The following is a 16,830-nucleotide window of genomic DNA, read 5'->3' on the forward strand; positions in this document are numbered from 1 at the left end:
GCGCCCGAGGAAGCGGGGCTGCGGGCCGGAGCGCTGGGGGGGAGCCGGGCCCGAGGGCTGAGGGCGAGGCGTGCTTCCCCCCGCGGGACGGAGGGTGTCGGGGCTGGGGAGACCCGCCGGCTTCACTGGGATCGTTGTCGTCAGTTTTTTAAATTTTATTTTTAAGACGTATTGGGTTTGGGGTGCTTAGGGCTTTTCGCGGGTTTCCTGGGTTCTCGGTTTTTGGTCTTTTCTTGAAACCCCGTTGACACAGAAAAGCACGTTCCCTTACCTGCGGCCCCTTTGGGAAGGGCTCCCCAAACTTCTTTTCACGGAGGAATGACGGTGCCTTTTCTGTGGAGCAGCACTTCAGAGATTTACTGGCCTCTCTTCCTCCTTCACGTTGCGAAATCTTCTAAGGCTCTTTCAGCCGATGTGCGTCTGTCTCCTCTATTTCCCCGTACCTGAGAGTTTTGCAGCAGTTGTTTCTGCGTGCGTGTTAAGGCTTTGAAAGTAACGAGAAATGAAAGAAAAAACATCCGTGAGATGTTTTTGGTGGAGGAACCACTTGAAGAAGGCTGCGGTTAGACGGTGCCTCCCTCTAGACAGGAGCTACTTGCTGTGCTTGTGTTAGAGCGTGCGAGGGAAAGAAGGCGGCCGTGCCTGTAGTGTCTGTGGCAGGGAAGGACGCTGAGTTTGGCTATTTTGATCTGAAGTGTTGCCCGGCTTCCTGTCCCCTCCGGCGTTATTTCTCTTGCGTTTTCTCAAAGGGAGAAATTCCTTCTAAATGATGTATTCACAAAGTTACTTTTTCCATTCATTGGCATTACCTTGCATCAGACATGTTGTGCAGGTTAGTACGAGAACTTACATTAGTTAGCTTCCTATATTTTAATGGTTAAAGCTTCTGTCTCACTAATAATTTGTTACATCACTTGTTTAAAAAAAAAAAATCCGTTTTTTTCTTCCTCTACCTCCATTCCCATGGTCCGTAGATTTACCCATACCAGTGTCTGAATCACAGAGCTCGTGGTGATGGTCTTAATATCAGCTTGACAATACTCCCTGATTTGGGCTGACCCCAAGAGTTCTTGACCTGGAAATGAATCGCTCTGTCTGAGCTCTGACAGCACTCTTGTGTTACACTCATACATGTGCTTTTGAGAATAAATCCTGTTTGTCATAACGTAGCTATCATTTACTTTTCCCTTTGAAGGTGGCTTGAGGTTTGGGTTATGTTGTCTTACGTTGTCTTCTATAGAGTTTAGATTAGACTGTATCAGTGCTAGGAATTCATGTATCAAACATGATTGTTTTTCCCCCAGTGAGTACACTGACTAGCTTTCCGGAAATATGTTTGCCCTTAATAGAGAGTAAAAGCTTAGTGTAACAAGGTGAGCCATAAACCTAGCATTTACAGGTTTTTGTCCTTCTAAAAGAAACTGATGGGAAAATAAAACTTGCACTAGTTTTGACAGAGAAAGATTAGCGTAGTAGAAGAAAGGGATAATAAAAAGTCAAGATGCTTGGACAGATGTTTATATATGGTACTAAGGAAACAAAATTTTGCAAGGATACATGTTTTATGTTTTCTGCAAGCCTCACTGATATTACTGGCTTGTTTGTTTCACAGCTCATAAAGATGAAAAATGGGCTAAAATAGATATCACACTGCATGTTTCTTCCAAGAGACACTCTGACAATTCACTCCTGTGTGTAATTGTTGGTTTAACAGAGATCCCACCATGTTTGCTGCTTCCTATGTCGATGATGTTTAGGTTCTGAAAGAATGTCAGAGGGCCAAGAACCTGAGGAAGGATGCTGAGAAAATAATCAGAGTGAGTAGCAGATTGAGTGGGGTATCAGAGGAGTGGGGTAGCAGAAATATTTGAATCAAAGGATGATGAAATCTGTGTCTGATTTATTTCTGATAGGAGAAGAGAAGAATGTGTGGGTTTGGATGCCTTTAGAGCATGTATTTGTACCTGTGCTTGATGTGACAATGGGTTTTGAAGAAAGTGTTTCTTCCATACAGGAAGGTTGGAACCAGGCAAATACGTGGGAGTGATTTAAGTGGGATGTTGTAGTAGTACAAAAGAAAAACGTTGGTGTACAGAAATGTTGGAAAGTAGGAAGGATTTGGGGAAAGGAGGAGGGACTGGTACTTTGCTGAAGGTGCTTTTAGGTAGTTATTAAGTACACCCTGTATGAAACCAATGAATGTTTTGCGACTTCTTGTTTCTTTAAGAGGACAGTATTTCATACACTAATTAATGAGATTATACTGAGTGTATATGGTCTTGAGAGCTTGTGTTCTCAAGTATTGTAAAAGGGATAGGGAAAATGAAGCAGGTGGTCTTAGAAGTAATGAGAGGACCTGGATTGAAATTCAGATTATTTGTTAAATTCTTTGCTGTGCTTTAGCCTGTGAAGATGCGTGCCTTTAGAGATGCTTAAAGGGATGACTATGAGAACGGGAAACATGCTGAGAATGTAAGAGTTTACATAAAGACCATCTTTATTATGGTCTTACAAATCCAAACCAGTTTTGTAACTGATGAGTTATTTGTCTTTTCAGTGATTTGTTGTATAATAGAAACTGGTGACAGTAATACTGTTGCTCAGTCTTCAGTGCCTATGTAGAACTCTTACAGATCGTCAGTTTGTTTCGGTATCTTGGCCTTCAGTCTGCTTCGTTTGCTCAGAAGCAGTTGACACCACCCTACACAAACAGTTTATTGGTTTTTCTTCATCTAATGATGTCCCATACTAAATAAACTGCATAGTAAGTCATTAACAGCATGCAGCTTTCTAGTTAATATTATTATAATATCATTCTCTAGTTAATAGTTGGAGGTATTGGAGTTTAACAAAAAAAAAAATGTAGAGACAATTGGAGTTACAATTCATTGCTTTGAGTAAAATGCCCTGATGTATTTCAAAGATAGGCTTTGAGCGGGAAAGATGCCTGAATTCTGGCTGTTACCTTGAGATCTCAGAAAGACAGTAGGCATGTGGATTTGCTGAGGGTTGCATAACACCACAGGCACAGCCAGCTCTGCTTGAAAAAAGCAACTGGGTAAACAACAGTTGATAGGAGGCATCGTTAATATTCAGTAATAATACAATACATTTTATTTGCATTTCCAAATATGATGGGTTAGACTACAGAGCTGATCTGTGTACAGCAGAGCACTACTGTGGCTCTCCTGGTCAAGTTTGTGCAGTACTGACACAAATCAAGAGTAGAAAGTGGCATTTGTAAAGCTCAGTAATTTTGAGTACCACTTCTGGTTTGATAGGTTTATGACAGTGTTGGACTGTGCTGATGTCCCAGTGGTGTACATGGAGCATAGGAGCTGTTGCAGTGGTATTAACAGAAAGTAACGACTACTTCTGATGTCTGGCAAGGGCTTCTCCAAAAATCGTGATAGAATACCCTTGTATGTATGATCTTAGCTGCATAATTTTGAACTGTTAGTCCTGTCAAGTGAAGAAGGGTCTCTGGATTTCCCTTCTAGTTGCTGTTATGTGGAGTTTGAGCCTTTGGTCTGCTACCTAGCAGTGCAGTTATGTACAAAGAATACTGCGTGGAGAAAACGCAAGAGCTGCCTGCCTGGTTCCTCTTATACGTGACAGTTCAAGAGAAGGAGAGTTACTGTTGTATTTGGTATCTTCCTACAATCTAAGAACCCAAATACACTGTGCATTGACAACTTTTATACTCTGCAGAGCAAAGTATTAAGGCCAATGCAACTTTGATATTTAACTGGAAGTCAGAAAACGTATAGATTAATTCCTTTGAATTGGTGTCTTTTAACTGGAAAACCTTGTTACCAGACTATTTTATTTTGTGGTTATAGGAAGGTTCAGATTAGGTGGGACGTCAGGAGTTCATCTAGTTCTAAAGTTCTGCATAGGAAGGTGATCACAGGGAATGTTTTTGACTGTCTTGTGTTGGTTGTCCCTGTTGCACACCACACCTCCCCAGGATGAACACGTGTTCTTGTTCATCTTTTGGATATGTTCTAATGAAAAGTTTCTTCTACCGATAAGGGAAATGTCCTCGAATAGATTAGCACTAAAGGGCTGTATGTTTGGGATGTTCCTCCCTTTCCTTCCAGGTGTTGGTATCTGCTGAGATGTTCTGAGAAGGGCAGATGTCATTCTGTGATAACTTGTGGTTATTTGTATTCTAAACAAGGTGGACAACATTTGATCTCCTTGTTTGCACTGATGTGTGTGTAGTATTTTCACGTAATCATTTCATAGAATTGAACCAATGTAGTTACATCTTTCCCCCCCACCCCCAAATTCCCTCTATTTTTTTGAATACTGAAACTGCTTTGAACTAATCCATTGACTGAGAGCTTCAGAAATCATGTTGCTGTTCTAAAGCACAGTTTCCCCCTTCTTTTCTTACTTGTCATTGAAGCCTGTTCCCCGTTTGGTTAAAATTAAGTGGGTGTTATTGTATACTAGAAAAATAAATGTGTATTTGCTTAAAAGAGTTCCTCTGGTTCAGACTGCCTAGCTAATACCTTCTGTATTGTCACTGAAGGATCAGCGAGATGCATGTTGGAGCAGCCCAAAGGTTGCACTGCTTTGGTTAGAGTAGCTTCAGAACTGGGGGTTAATGACTCCCCTCCTGTAACTTCACACAGGAGAAAATGTGGCCCAGCTTTTTGCTAGAGATATTCTGTGATCTGCTGGACTAGTCCTCCCATTGTGTTTGGGTCTTTTTAACCTTATTTTCTTTTTATATTCTGCGTCTGCTGAAGGCTAATATATTTGCAGCACAGTGTGTTCCCAAGTGTGCAGAACCTGGCCCTGTCTTCAGCCAGCTGTCTGTTCCAAACGGAGACATCCGTTGTGCCCTGTGTGCAATTTTTAAATCTTATCTCATAAAAATTAGCTCTAAATTTAAAAATTGCCTGCCAGAACCTAATCAAACCAGTCTTGACACTGTTTCTTTCAAAGACCATTTTAAAAATGGGAAAATCAGGCTTGTCTAATGTGCTGCCTTTTTGTGAGACTTGGATGTTTGACCTGTATCTTGTCCCACCTTTTTTTTTTTTTTTTTTTTTTTTTTTTTTTTTTTTTTTTTAAATTTCCCCTAGCCATGAGCATTTTAAGCAGCAAATTTTTATTGTGCCAGACTTCCACTTCTCACACAATAATATAACCATTTCATTAACAGTATGATATTCCTGCACTAATAGGGTCCTGCTCCCTTAATAGCTACTGTCTATTTGTCTTTTATATGACTGAGGAAGAAAAGTGTTATTTTGTTGACAAAGAGCTTTTTGTGTTCAGTAGATGGCATCTGGGGGTATGGTCAGGGTGATGCCTCTTTGTTTATTGCTAAGAGATTGCCTCTGAGCTCTCATCAGAAGGTAAAATCAATAATCTAAGGCAAGTAAAACTGCTGAATTCAGTAACATTCAACATGTGTTTTGGATATCATTGATATTAATTTTTCTAGTTTTGGATGGGTTGGCTGAATTAATTCAAACTTTTGTTTGCTTTCTTCTGGAGTGGAGAGATAGGATTTACAAGAGAAAAATATAATAATGTGTTTAAATTTATTTAAAAGCATCATGACTTGTGCCTTTCACTAGTGATCTGCCATCTGTTTTTCTTTATTGTGCCGTGGTGTCCTCAGTAGTTATAACTGTTTTTGTAACTATTTTGCAGGGAAAAAGGTATCTACAGTATTCCACTAAAAAAAAATCCTTTAATTTCTAGCACAAAATCTGTTTGTAAGCCAGCAGATCAGAACTGCAGCAAAACAGATCTGACAAAGCGCCTCTGTAAACGCAAGGTCATATCTTCCAGCAAAACCCAGGTGACATATTTGCAGCTAGACTTTTTTTTTTTTCCTACAAACCTCTTTTCAACTACTGTTGAAAAAAAACCCACTTGGCAATAGTACAGACCATGGTAGAAAACACAGAAAGTAGGACCAGCAGCTACATGATTTAAAAAACAAACTCTGCAATTCCTTGGTCTCCCACATACTGTGACTTAGGAGGGTTTTTTTTCTTGTTTAGTTTGAGTGAAAATAAGCATGGGAAAGGAGAATTTTGCTGTAAATGGGAAGGAGAGATCATAATGTGTACAGAAAGCAAACTGTTTGTTTTCATCCTGAAATATTTTACCAAGGAAAGAAGTTTTATATGGTTTATACCAAAAAGTATATTTTGTTGTATGTTGTTGTATTTTGTTAGTCTTTCACTATCCTCTTTGCACATTTTTGTTCTAGTTTTATGGGTGGCTGTGCTAATTTTTGCAGATATTTACATACATGTCTGGAAAAAGAATTGCAGCAACTTAGGAAGCTTAAGTTTTAGCAAGCTTGAAGGATAAACTAGTTTGTAGATATGTCTGAAAGCAGGACATTAAACTGATGCTCAGGTCATAAATCATGTTTGAAATGGATTTAAAACTTAAAGTGATATTTGATGAATGTGAGAGACTCAAAACTGTAATGTTAAGTTTTCCAGAGCAGGCTTTATCAAAGCATGTTAAAAGGAAGAGCTAGAGCTAAATTATCTTCCTGTGAGATTTGTTGAGCAACAACTGTCAGAGCAATTGTCAGTATAATTTTGGCACACATTTTGAAAAAGCCTTAAGATTTATTTTCTAGGGGTGCTTTCGGGGGAAGAGCTTGTGAAAAGTGTTTCACATTGAAGGAAAATGTGAATTAGACTTGCACTGCAGGAACTGATTGGCACAAGTAGCTGTTGCATCCTAGAAACAATCTACATATTGAAATGGTGGTTTTCAGTATTCATGTGGGATAATAGTCATAGTCATAGAAGAGACCCAGAACAGGAGCCCTCATGCTTGTGTAAAATAGCTTTATAAATAACTCTTCAGAGCAGTGAGTAAACAGCATTTCATTTTCAGACAATAGTGCACATAATATGCAAGCTTGTGAAGGAGTATGTGATTCCTCTGTATTTGTCCTGTCATGGACTTGACAAGTGTAGTTTTTGTATATGGTGAAACCGCTAACTACAAAATGGGAACTGCTTTCTAATTTTAAGTGAAAACAAAAGTTCATAACCTGTCACAGATTTGAATGTCTTCATTTTATATTGGAAATCAGATAAAAATATTTTTGCTATAAAGTAAATGAAAGTAATCCAGGGACTGTGCAGAAAGGATACAATTAGAATTTTGGTTTTTTGAGATACTATGGTTATTCAAGGTCTATGAAAGATTTGTATGTTGAATGTTTCATTTACTGTACTGGTCCTGTATTTATCTTAGTGTGACTTTCTTTAGTAACTGCTATTTCCATGTGATTGATTGTTGCAGAGTTGTAGCACTTTCCATGTTCGAAGTACTTTTATCTATTTTGATCAGCATTCTTAAAAATGGCTATTCATTTTTGAGATCCCAATTCTTATTTTATAAAATATGATGCCCTATAGTGCCTTCTGATGGGTGTCTAAAGTCACCCATCGGCTTTGAAAATCTTGCCTACTCTCCATTTGTACGTGTCTCAGAGGGAGATAATATTGCAGAAAACTGCTGGAGACCACAGAGGAAAACTGTTAGTTCTGAAATTAAAACCTTGTAGTTGGAACTTCAGAGGCATCTTCATTCCTACTTCAGAGCAGTAGGCTGCTTTGGGAGTCACAGGAAATGACCAGAGATTTTTGGACCACAGATACTGTCAAGCCTCTACTTCTCTTAGACCTATTGAACTCCATCTTAATGCATTTGTTTAGGGAAAAAAGGAGCCGCTAGCCATGTCTTTGAGACTGAGACTTGCTGCTTAGAATCTGAATGTTAACTATATTTCTTTCTCTGTTAGCATTGAATACCAATTTATTGTTAAGTCTGTTTTCTGTCAAAAAGCACCTGAGCAAAAGTATCACTGGATCTGTTCATTACTGATAATTTTCATAGTCTGTGTGTCTGAGTATGAAAGGGAGCATCCTAAAATAAAGCAACAAATGAGGAATATAGTCATTTGGTTAATTAAATACATTGACTGCAAGAGGATAAGAATTCTAATAATCCTTTAGAAAAAATGTGAAGCTTGGAATTCTGTTGAGGACAGTCACAAAAGAGTAGCTGTTACAGTGTATAGGGTTGTTTTATCATATGAAGTCCAAAATGAATTATGCTTTGTAAATACTATGATTTGAATTGTAGGGAAGGATAAGAAAGCTGGTTCCTTAATTCATGCAAAGTCAGATTTTAAAATTAAACAGTGTACCTAAATCTCTGTTAAAATTCTCTGTTACTAGGGGAAACGGGACATGTCATAAGTCTTTGAGAGTGTGATGTTAGAAAGCCTACCTTGCCTGCTCGGTTCACTTTTCCTTTCTGTTTTTATTGATGTTACAAGACCAGTATGTTTGGCATCAGCCACCTGAGTAGAGAAACTGGCACAGGGAAGTACGTTAGCAATGAATGAGGGCAGTTTAGCTTGCTTGTTGTTTTTGCAGATAAATAAGGGCAAGATAGATGGGGTTTTAAATTTTAAGTAGGGAATTTTCCAAGTTATTTTTGTGGGCATTTTGACAAAATAAGGCAAAATAAGAACAGCTTGAACTGTAGTGTAACCAGGACTGTGATTCAAGCACCGGTATGACTTTTCTAACTTTATGAAAGGAAGGAATATTGCTTTGTGGTTTCTCAGGCCTTGTTTCCTAGAGTGTTTGTAGTCTGGTTAGGACGTATAGGAGGTTACAATATGATTTGTTGTCAGATATTTTAAACAACTGCAGATATAATAAGTGGGAAGAGGAAGTTGCGTGAATAGTGCATGACTTCTAATACTGTTCTTTACTGCATTTATATTTAAATGAGGAGGAACAAATTGCATGGCACTATGTAAACCTCAGGGTGCTTCAGCTGATTCACTGCTTTAGTTGTTAGAGCAGGGTTTAAAATTGCTGTGAGAGGCTGTTTCTTCCTTCATGCTAACCTTTGATATGACAAATTCAGTTTGACTACTGCCCAGTTACATGACTAAAAGAATTATTGCCTGACTGTTTTGAGTACAAATTCACACAGACTTCTGAAAATGTGCATGGAGTGTGAATAGATCCTCTTATCTGACAAAGGGAAAAGTATTCATGTATATTCAGAAAAAAACCCAAAGCAAGAAAATCAATTTCCTCAAAACACCTTTAATCAAAATATATCTTGGCAGCAGTGTAGTAGCAGGCTTTGACTCTATATGCCAGGAAATATGGTGTTCTGTTTCTGTGGCCTCAGTCACCTCCCTAGGAAAAAGGCTTCCTGAGGCAGAGTTTTCTTCTGTTTATTAGTTTTAGTACCAAGTATGTGGTGTCTGAAGGGCTTTTGGGGGAACTGCTGCTTTCCTTAGCAGTGTTCAGTGCGGTTTTTGAAAGGAGGAAGAGGCTCTAATTGAGACTTCCTTATTTCAAACCCCTTTCACTAAAAACTGGTCACATAGCAGAAGTTCTATTAGCAAATACAATTTAGCTTCCCCCCCGTAAAAACTGTGAATGATAATTAAGAAACGCTGGGACATCATATTGAAGTATACTAGCTTTATGCAGATCATAATCAAAAATTGCTTGCCAAATTATTTGTAATTATCGATGCGTGTATTGCAAGGCTTGAAACAGCAGTTGTTTTGATGTGTGCTGGTCTCATGTTGCTAATCCTGGCTGAAAGATCGGCAGATTTCTGCTGTCTCACTTAACAGTGCCATAGAGTACACGGGGAGGGTGTACGTGCCATAAGTTAATAGTGACATTGAAAAAGTAAGAGTCTGCAGTAGATAGGGTATATTATATCAACAAGTTGACTGAGGAAGCATTTCTTCTTTGTTTATGCTTGCAGGGTGTTGGGAGGGCAGTCTCATCAATTGCAGAGTTACTTTTCATAGTGCTGCTTCTCGTTTGCTTACTCTGTTTCTCCAGTTGCATAATTTGTTGTTCATGCTAATAGTGTTTCCTAAGCATCAATATGAAACTCTTCTTCTACAGTGAAACCTTTTGTTACATCACCGGGCTATTGGCATGATCAGGTGATTGTTCTAGGGAACTGAGAGTTAAAAAAAAATAAAAAACAACTGGGAAAATGGTGGGGCTTCAGTTGGATCAGTTTTCCACTCCACTTTATCATATGGCTACATGGGCAATTCTCCTAGAACAATGGTGGAGACAGAGTCAAAATGTAGAACAGGGTTGTTTGAAGGAGTGGCTGTTGAAGTCCATTTCTTTCATGAAAGAAATAGCATAAAATCACAGTTAATAATTTCTCCTCAGTTCCCCAGGATATGTTTTCTGTGCTGTTTTAAAGGACCCTAATTATTACATAGAGGATATCTTTGTCTAACTTTTAGAACACTAACAAAGGTAAAGGTGGGGACTGGGAGAATGAAGAACTGCCTGTTGTAGGAGAAGATCAGGTTTGAGACCATCTTAGGAACCTGAAGGTGCACACGTCTGTGGGACCTGATGAGATGCATCCGTGAGTCCCGAGGGAACTGGTAGATGAAGTGGCTAAGCTGCAGTCTGGTAAAGTTTTCACTGACTGAAAAAGGGGAAACACAACCCCCATTTTTAAAAAGGGAAATAAAGGAGACCGGGGGAACTACAGGCCAGTCAGTCTCACCTCTGTGCCTGGTAAGATCATGGAGTGGATCCTCCTGGAAAATATGCTAGGTCACATGGAAAATGAGGAGGTGATTGGTGACAGCCAGCATGGCTTCACTGAGGGCAAATCATGCCTGACAGATTTGCTGGCCTTCTATAACAGGGTTACAGTGCTGGTGGACAAGGGGAAGGCAACTGCTGTCATCTACCCAGACTTGTGCAAAGCTTTTGTCACTGTCCCGCACAACATCCTTGTCTCTAAATTGGAGAGACATGGGTTTGATGGATGGGTCAGAGTTCTGGACATTGGCTTGATGTCAAAGTGGAGAGCAGTGACGAGTGGTGTTCCTTGGGGGTCAGCGGGACCAGTGCTGTTCAACATCTTTGGGAATGTGGACAGTGGGATCGAGGCACCCTCAGCAAGTTCGCCGATGACACCGAGCTGTGTGGTGCGATTGATATGTTGGAGGCAAGGGATCCATCCACCTGGACAGGCTGGAGAGGTGGGCCTGTGGAAACCTCATGGAGTTCAACAAGGCCAAGTGCAAGGTCCTGCACATGGGTCAGGGCAATCCCAAGCACAGATCCAGGCTGGGCGAAGAGTGAATTGAGAGCAGCCCAGCGGGGAAGGACTTGAGGGTGTTGGTGGATGGAAAACTGACTATGAGCCAGCAGTGTGCGCTCACAGCCCAGAAAGCCAACCGTGTCCTGGGCTGCATCAGCAGAAGTGTGGCCAGCAGGGCGAGGGAGGGGATTCTCTCCCTCTACTCTGCTCTCCTGAGACCCCCCCTGCAGTGCTGTGTCCAGCTCTGGGGGCACCAACATCAGAAGGACATGGACCTGCTCAAGTGAGTCCAGAGGAGGCCACAAAGATGGTCGAGGGCCTGAGCATCTCCCTTATGAAGACAGGCTGAGAGAGTTGGGGTTCTTCAGCCTGGAGAAGAGAAGGCTCCACAGAGACCTTCTAGCAGCCTTCCAGTACTTAAAGGGGCTACAGGAAAGCTGGGGAGGGACTCTTTATCAGGCGGTGTAGGGATAGAACAAGGGGTAACCATTTTAAATTGAAAGAGGGTAGATTTAGATAAGATGTACGGAAGCAATTCTTCATTGTGAGGGTGGTGAGGCCCTGGCACAGGTTGCCCAGAGCAGCTGTGGCTGCCCCCTCCCTGGAAGGGTTCAAGGCCAGGTTGGACGGGGCTTTGGGCAACCTGGGCTAGTGGAAGGTGTCCCTGCCTGTGGCAGGGGGGTTGGAACCCAACCCAACCCATTCTATGATCTGTGCACTAGGGTAGAAATTACTTCTCTAGATAACTGCAGGAAAACTAAGTTTTGTTAGAAGACATTGGTGACAACTGAATATTTTTGCAAGATTTGAAATTTAATTTAGGGATTCTCTGCTCATGCTGTTTAGCCGTGGAAATCCTTTGACAAAGTCATGTTACCCTAGTTTTGCAGCTGAGTTTGATAATGACGTTAGAAAGAGAAAGAACTGTCTAATAAGTGAAATTAGGAAACAGTGCTTTCTGCACTTCTTTGTTGGCTTGCATATAGACACTATGCAAAACTCTTTTGCTTGGCAGAAATTTGGACTACAGATTTGTGTCAGGAGCAGGATTTGTGACCCGCCCCGTAGTTACAGAAAAGTTAAAGGCATTTAAGTTCTTGAACAATTAAGTTCCGTGTCTGTGCAGAATTTTCCTTGGAGAGATGTGTAATTAAAATTTCTCTGGAAGATCTTCTTGGTTGTGGTCTCACCAGTTTATTATGTGATGACAGGGTTGCTGGGTAATTTCAAATGATCTTTCGTAGTTAGATATGAAACTTAGGAAATCTGGGTTCTGTTCCCAGCTCTGAGACTTATTTTCTGTTGTGACTCAAGTCACTAAGGTTGGCAAGGATGTGTCCTTTTTCCAACCAGAGCTCTGACAAGGGGTTCTTCAGCCTGCCTTGCTTGTGGATCGCCATCTCCATAGATCTGCTGACTGCACAGCTTCTGCACGTTCTTTGTGGTAAATTTCAACAAAACTGTTAAATGTGTATAGACTGCAATTTTAAACTGGTTTAGCTGCACAACAGCACCTGTCATATGGCCTGAAATTCCGATTTGGAAAATAGATTCTTTGCTTTCAGACTTGATTCTGCTTCAGCAGAGGTATTCTCCTCTAGTAGAAGTGCTTGTGCAGTTGGGCTTGGGTTGTATGGAGGTCTTTACTTTCCATAATAAAAATGTCATTAAACTCATGAACTTTCAGGTGCTCAGATAGTGGCCTGAAAAGGGCATATAAATAGTTTGGAAAAAATGCAGTGATACCCTAGTCTCTGTGAAATTTTTCATTTATCTTTTAATAACTTTCAGCGAGTGGCATGGAGATTAGCATTTATCACCATCAGAAGACTGCCAGTTGCTTTCTTTGCTTTTTCTGTTTTTTCCCTGCTTTACATCTGTTTGGTTTAGAGTGGAATTTTTTCAGGCTGTAGAATATGACTTTCCAAAGTGAGGATGTCTGGCATTTTGTGATTGCCAGACATTTTCTGAGCTAGAAAAGAGCTGTGTACCTAGTCTTACTAATTAAGCACATTTTTTTTTTTCTTGCTTGCAAAACACTTTTTATTGTGGCATCTTCTGTATTGATGTAGAAATAATGTGTCACTAATGTCAGATACCCAAAATGCTTCTGCTACAAACATTGTTCTTATTTTAAATTGTGTCAGCATTTAACAGGTACATTTTTTTCATCTTACTTTCATGCTTGTATTTCTTAAAGTTGTTAACAGTTCCTTTCTTTTTGCTTTTGGCATCCTATATATATATATATATTTTTTTGCCGTCCTTTCCCCTATCTACATTTTGTCTCTTTGCTCCATTCTTATCTTTCAACAAGCTTTCACACTGGCACATGTGACTAGAACGGCCTTCCACTGCTTGTTATCTAAAGCTTATTCTCCTTCAAATCTCTTTGAAAAATCCCTCTTCATTTCTTTTTCCGTTCTTTCTTCTGGACCTCCTTCTTTCTGAATCAGAATGTTTCTGTAGTAATGATGGCAAATACAAAAATGCATATGTTTGAGAGGTGGTTTTTTTTATGTGAACATACATAATGTCCTGTATTACAGATATTCATGGATTAAAGAAAATTCTTGGTTGGTAATACCAACCATTTTTATGTAGCTCATTGTGCTCACTCTTCACCATCCTCTGTAGTTAGCTGGTACAGAGGTATCTTTTCTTGGAGTTCTGTGAAATGTCAATTTTTATTTGATGCAAATTAAGTTCTGAGCTTGGTTTCACAAGTGGAGCAACGCAACTGCAAAGGCAGTTTCCTCACCTCCAGTAGTGGAGTTGGTAATGCCCTTTCTAGCTGTTTCACTGGTTGTCCTTTCACTTGGCATCAGAGAACAAGGAGACTGTTTATACAGTGCAAAATCGGTTCTAAGATTAAGAATGTGTGGAGATTGGGCTGAAATTTACCGCTTCTTGGACAATCATTGATTCCCTGTTGAACAACTTAACGGTTCCAAATTCAATTTCACTACTTTGTTCCGTGTCTTAAAGCTCTTTTGGTTTTTATTTTAGTAATTTTCTTGCCCTGTTATGTGAATTATTACTGTTTTACTCTTGTGCATGTTGTTGTTTGCCGTCACCTGCTTCTCCAGGTTAGAATATTAAAGCTAGAAAGGGTTCTGGTGAGTCACATAGCCCCAGGAAAGGCTCAAAGATAGACTTGAATGACCTAGATATAAGCCCTTGTGTTACAGAGACATTGTAACCTTCCCATGGGATTTATTTTGGTTTTTAATTATGCCTTCTCATAAGAAAGGAATTTTTGTTTGTTTTTCCATTATTCAAACACAGTTTTCCTAGCTGCAATTCAAGCTTACTTTTGTTCTGCTTTGCCCTTCAGATTACCCCTCTTCTTGGTGGAATAATCTATATATTGGAAGATGTGCTAGTATATCCCAAGTTTCCTCTAGGCTAAATGACTCTAATTTGTTTACTCTTTGCTTTTTAGATTGTTGAGCCTTGTGCTATATGTCACATTTTCAGGATCTCTTGTGGCTCATGTTCCACTCCTCTGGATGCTGTCCACTTGGTTCACAGTGCTTCAGCTGTGGCTCCCACTTCTCCTCCAGCCTCCTTAGTACTGAAGGCCTTTTTCTCAATGGGATGGCATTTACTATACTCAATCTGTGATGAGCCTTTTGATCTTTTTATACAAAACTCCTATAAGGGCTTTTACTCACTTCTTGTAGATGCAGTTAATTGTGCCTAAGGGCTGTATCTTTCAGTCTTCAATGCATCTGGTTGGTCAAGATGCTTTTGAATTTTTTGTTGTAATTCGGTGTTCTTGCAGTCATGAGGTGGCGAGGTGGTGTCATCTGCGAATTTAACAGCTGTACTCCCTTCCCCTCACAGAGGTAGTTGATGAAAATACTGACCATTAGACTTGCAACAGGGCTTTGGTTCCAAGGGACCTCGCTCAGATCTTCTCTTTTGGGAGGAAACTGTTGATAAGTATTTCTGAGTATACTTTTTATTTAATGAGTTTGCTTTCAGTGTTGCTACAGCTCATGTGTAAATTGGTGGTAAAGGCAGGAAATTGTGTTTGAGGTTAGACAAAATGTTAGTTCTTAGAGACAGAACTTGTTTGGAAAAATACTGTTGTCCTGTCAGATGCATATGCTTTTGTTTTTGAGCTGGCGAGAATCTTTTCAAAATCCAGTTATCACAGCATATTAATATGACTTGATTTGACATTCTACTTTTCTCATAATCTATTAGTCATCATGAGCATTGCTGTGAGGTAATTTATGTTTTCATCTCCATTTGTTTCTTCGAGTTTGCTTGATAGTAAGTATTCTCTTGTCCTTTTTGAGACTTCGGATTTTTTCTTTCATTTTCCAGGTTGAGTAGAGAACCTCATAATTGGGATTTCCTCCTCCACCCCTCATTTTTGACAATTCTTTGAACACAACAGACTTTAATTTGCACATTAATTTTTTTTTCCCATTCAAAAGCCACTATTCTGAAACAGATGCTTGATATCTGGATATCACTTTTCAGCACAGAGGTAACAATTTTACAAAACTACAGTTAATAAAATAGTAGTTCTTGATAATTTTTTTTTTTAATTTTATTTTGTCTTTTAGGGTTTTGACCCACCGCATCAAAGCGATACAAGAACTATTTATATAGCAAATCGTTTTCCCCAGCATGGCCATTACGTTCCTCAGAAATTTGCAGACAACAGAATCATATCATCCAAGGTAAGGAATCAATTTGTTATGGGAAAACCACTTGATACATTACTGAAGTTGTGTAGCGAATGTGCATGTGTGTATTATGACTAATGGTGCATATAGGATATTCAAAAAGAAACAAGTCCTCACATTTTTTGGTGAAAAAGTTAGGTTGTTTCCCATATAGTTTTCTTGCTTCTCTCATCTCTATTTGCTCAGAACCTGACTAAGTACAGAACAATTAAGCCTGTTGGTCAGAATTTCTAAAGCAAAGCACGTTTTAAACAAGCGTTGCCCATGTCTGGATGCGATGCACAGAACCACTTAAAGGGAAGAATGAAGCTGGTTGTGAGCGTTTATAAAATAGCCAAATTGTAAGCTAGTACTCTGCATAAAATAAATCAGCAGTGGACTGCAATTGCAGATTCCCTCCTACTGTGACCTTGGATTGGAATCAATAGAACTGATGGTGGGGATGTGTCTTGTTGCTCTAGCGTAGGAGAGAAAGTTACAGCTGCAAGAATTAATTTCTTTGCTACCCAGGATACAAGCAGCCAAATGACTCCAGCTGCTCCTACCCCAGTTGGTAGGAGAACATTTAAAACTTTGACTGTAAAACAATGCAGTTGCCACCACTGTTTCCCTGCTAGCTGTACTTAAAAACTACTAAAATTGGATACAGCAGTTCCGTGTGGGAGTAGGGCAAGACCAGAAGAAGATTTGGGGAGTGAAGATGGAAAATGAAAAGATTTAGGTTAAGAGAGTTTAACAGGAACAAAACTGAATTTTACTGAAAAATTGTTCAGTATGTCATAATGGTTCTTCTCTCTTTCCCTTTTTTCCCTTCAGTATACAGTGTGGAATTTTGTTCCAAAAAACTTATTTGAGCAGTTCAGAAGAGTAGCCAACTTTTATTTTCTGATTATATTTTTGGTTCAGGTAAGTTGAATAATACTCTGGAAATTGCCATTTGTGTTGTAAATTCTGCCACTGTTTTTTTTTCTATTAATTTAACTTC

At 39.6% G+C, this 16,830-nt stretch overlaps 1 protein-coding gene across 8 annotated transcripts in view; it reads left to right on the forward strand.

Moving 5' to 3' along the window:
• The first annotated feature begins 754 nt into the window (after positions 1–754).
• Positions 755–16,830, forward strand: part of ATP11B (ATPase phospholipid transporting 11B (putative)) — a 69,336-nt gene continuing 53,260 nt past the window's right edge. For all 8 annotated transcript variants that reach the window (XM_026855278.1, XM_026855279.1, XM_026855280.1 and 5 more), the window contains exons 1-3: positions 755–832; positions 15,723–15,839; positions 16,662–16,751. In XM_026855278.1, coding sequence (XP_026711079.1) covers positions 767–832; positions 15,723–15,839; positions 16,662–16,751 — 273 coding nt within the window. In that variant the 5' untranslated portion in view covers positions 755–766. The remainder of the gene's footprint in view (positions 833–15,722; positions 15,840–16,661; positions 16,752–16,830) is intronic.

The sequence above is a fragment of the Athene cunicularia genome (genome assembly GCF_003259725.1).
Source record: "Athene cunicularia isolate RWA chromosome 9 unlocalized genomic scaffold, athCun1 chr9_part1, whole genome shotgun sequence".
In the NCBI taxonomy this organism is placed as follows: Eukaryota; Metazoa; Chordata; class Aves; order Strigiformes; family Strigidae; genus Athene; species Athene cunicularia.